This window comes from Perkinsus marinus, assembly GCF_000006405.1.
Source record: "Perkinsus marinus ATCC 50983 genomic scaffold scf_1104296945812, whole genome shotgun sequence".
Lineage (NCBI taxonomy): Eukaryota > Perkinsozoa > Perkinsida > Perkinsidae > Perkinsus > Perkinsus marinus.
Genome location: NW_003211055.1, coordinates 1 through 1,395, shown reverse-complemented (window position 1 = coordinate 1,395; position 1,395 = coordinate 1). Strand labels below are relative to the sequence as shown.

Sequence of the window (1,395 nt, the reverse complement as noted above, 5' to 3'; positions counted from 1 at the left end):
CATCTTCCTTGTTATACTGCTGCTGTTAGTTGGCCCTCTCCTCCTCCCTTGTGTGTGTTGTGCCTCATCAACATTGAATGGACGCGGCTTCCTTGGCTCAATTTGAAAGGCTCTGCACTGAGTTCTACAACCCCCCCAATGAGCAAGCCCAAAGGCATGCTCATGAGGTCCTTACTCCCCTCCTCAACGGCATTGACTCCGTACCCCAACTACAGTAATAAGTATGGGTATCATCATCCTCCCAACATGGGGAAGTATGTTTAGATACATCCTAGCTAACTCGTCCAATCAGCAAGCCCTAGTCTTTGCCTCTACTGCCTTGACTAAGGTGGCTACTGCTAATTGGACTGCCGTTACTGAGCAGCAGAGGGAAGATATGAAGGTAATCATAGTGACGCCACTCAAGGGTGTACAGCTCTGTTTACGACTTTGCCACTCGCCTTATTCACGTCACTGTCTGTATCCTACTTCACGTCGTGTGGCTCGCAAATTGCATATTGTCTGGAAAGGAGTGGTGAAGTGGTTTCTTGATAGAGCACCTCGATGGTAACAAACTTTGAGAAAATCGGTTGTTCCCTTTGCTGTTAAACTCACTGATTGAGAATTCCCCTTGTTCGTCGTTGGTGTTATTTCTTCCCCGTAATTTTCTCAGAACTTCATGTTAAACTACCTCTTCCAAAACTGTGAAGCCCTTCAGAACAGTGCTCCGTAAGGCCCATCATCACTACTACGCTGCGGGGGTGGGTAGTATCTCTCACTAGATACGCGGTATCTTTCCTTGTGCGTTTCCTCTGCCGTATTGTCAAGCTCAGCTGGCTCGAGGGACCTCAACATCAGACTATTGTCAGCGATGTAGGCAGAGTTGAGAGAAGGATGGTATTGAGTTACATCATACCCATTATTTAGGTACAGAAGTTCCTATCAGCATCGACTCTACATTGGATCCTCGGCCTTGACATCTACGTCCAGCTAACCTCCGATATGCAGCCTACTGTTGGTCCTGGGATGTCCCGCTTTAGACGTAATAACAAGGAGAGCGCGACAGGTTATCGCAAGGTCGGGTATTACTATTTCTATTGTGGAAAAATACTCTACTATTATCTGTTTGTAATGGAATTCTGTTGAAGAGGAGTTCGGGAGGCATGGCTATGTTCTAGGTACGGCACTTTCCTTTCGAGACATAGCCCTGCCACAGATCTTCACAACAGCAGTTGATATCCTCACGCAAATGTATGAGGGGAAGTTGGCGATCAACGACAAGACGGAAGAATTCAAATTGGTTAAGAAGGTAATCAGTTGAGGCAGGAGTGGTATGGATGGCAATAATAATATATTATTAATACAGGTATTGCAGCTGGCCTATAACTGCTTGAGTTTTGACTTTATGGGTAAGTT

General features: G+C 45.9%; 1 protein-coding gene across 1 annotated transcript; it reads left to right on the top strand.

Annotated features, from left to right (window-relative positions):
- Positions 1-77: 77 nt before the first annotated feature.
- Positions 78-1,388, top strand: Pmar_PMAR026418 (ran-binding protein 17, putative; the record flags this gene model as incomplete). Its single annotated transcript, XM_002779691.1, has 7 exons — positions 78-214; positions 265-382; positions 653-708; positions 762-852; positions 907-1,021; positions 1,158-1,288; positions 1,346-1,388. Coding segments are annotated over 7 exons (691 nt in total), but the record flags the coding sequence as incomplete, so codon positions are not given.
- Positions 1,389-1,395: the final 7 nt, after the last annotated feature.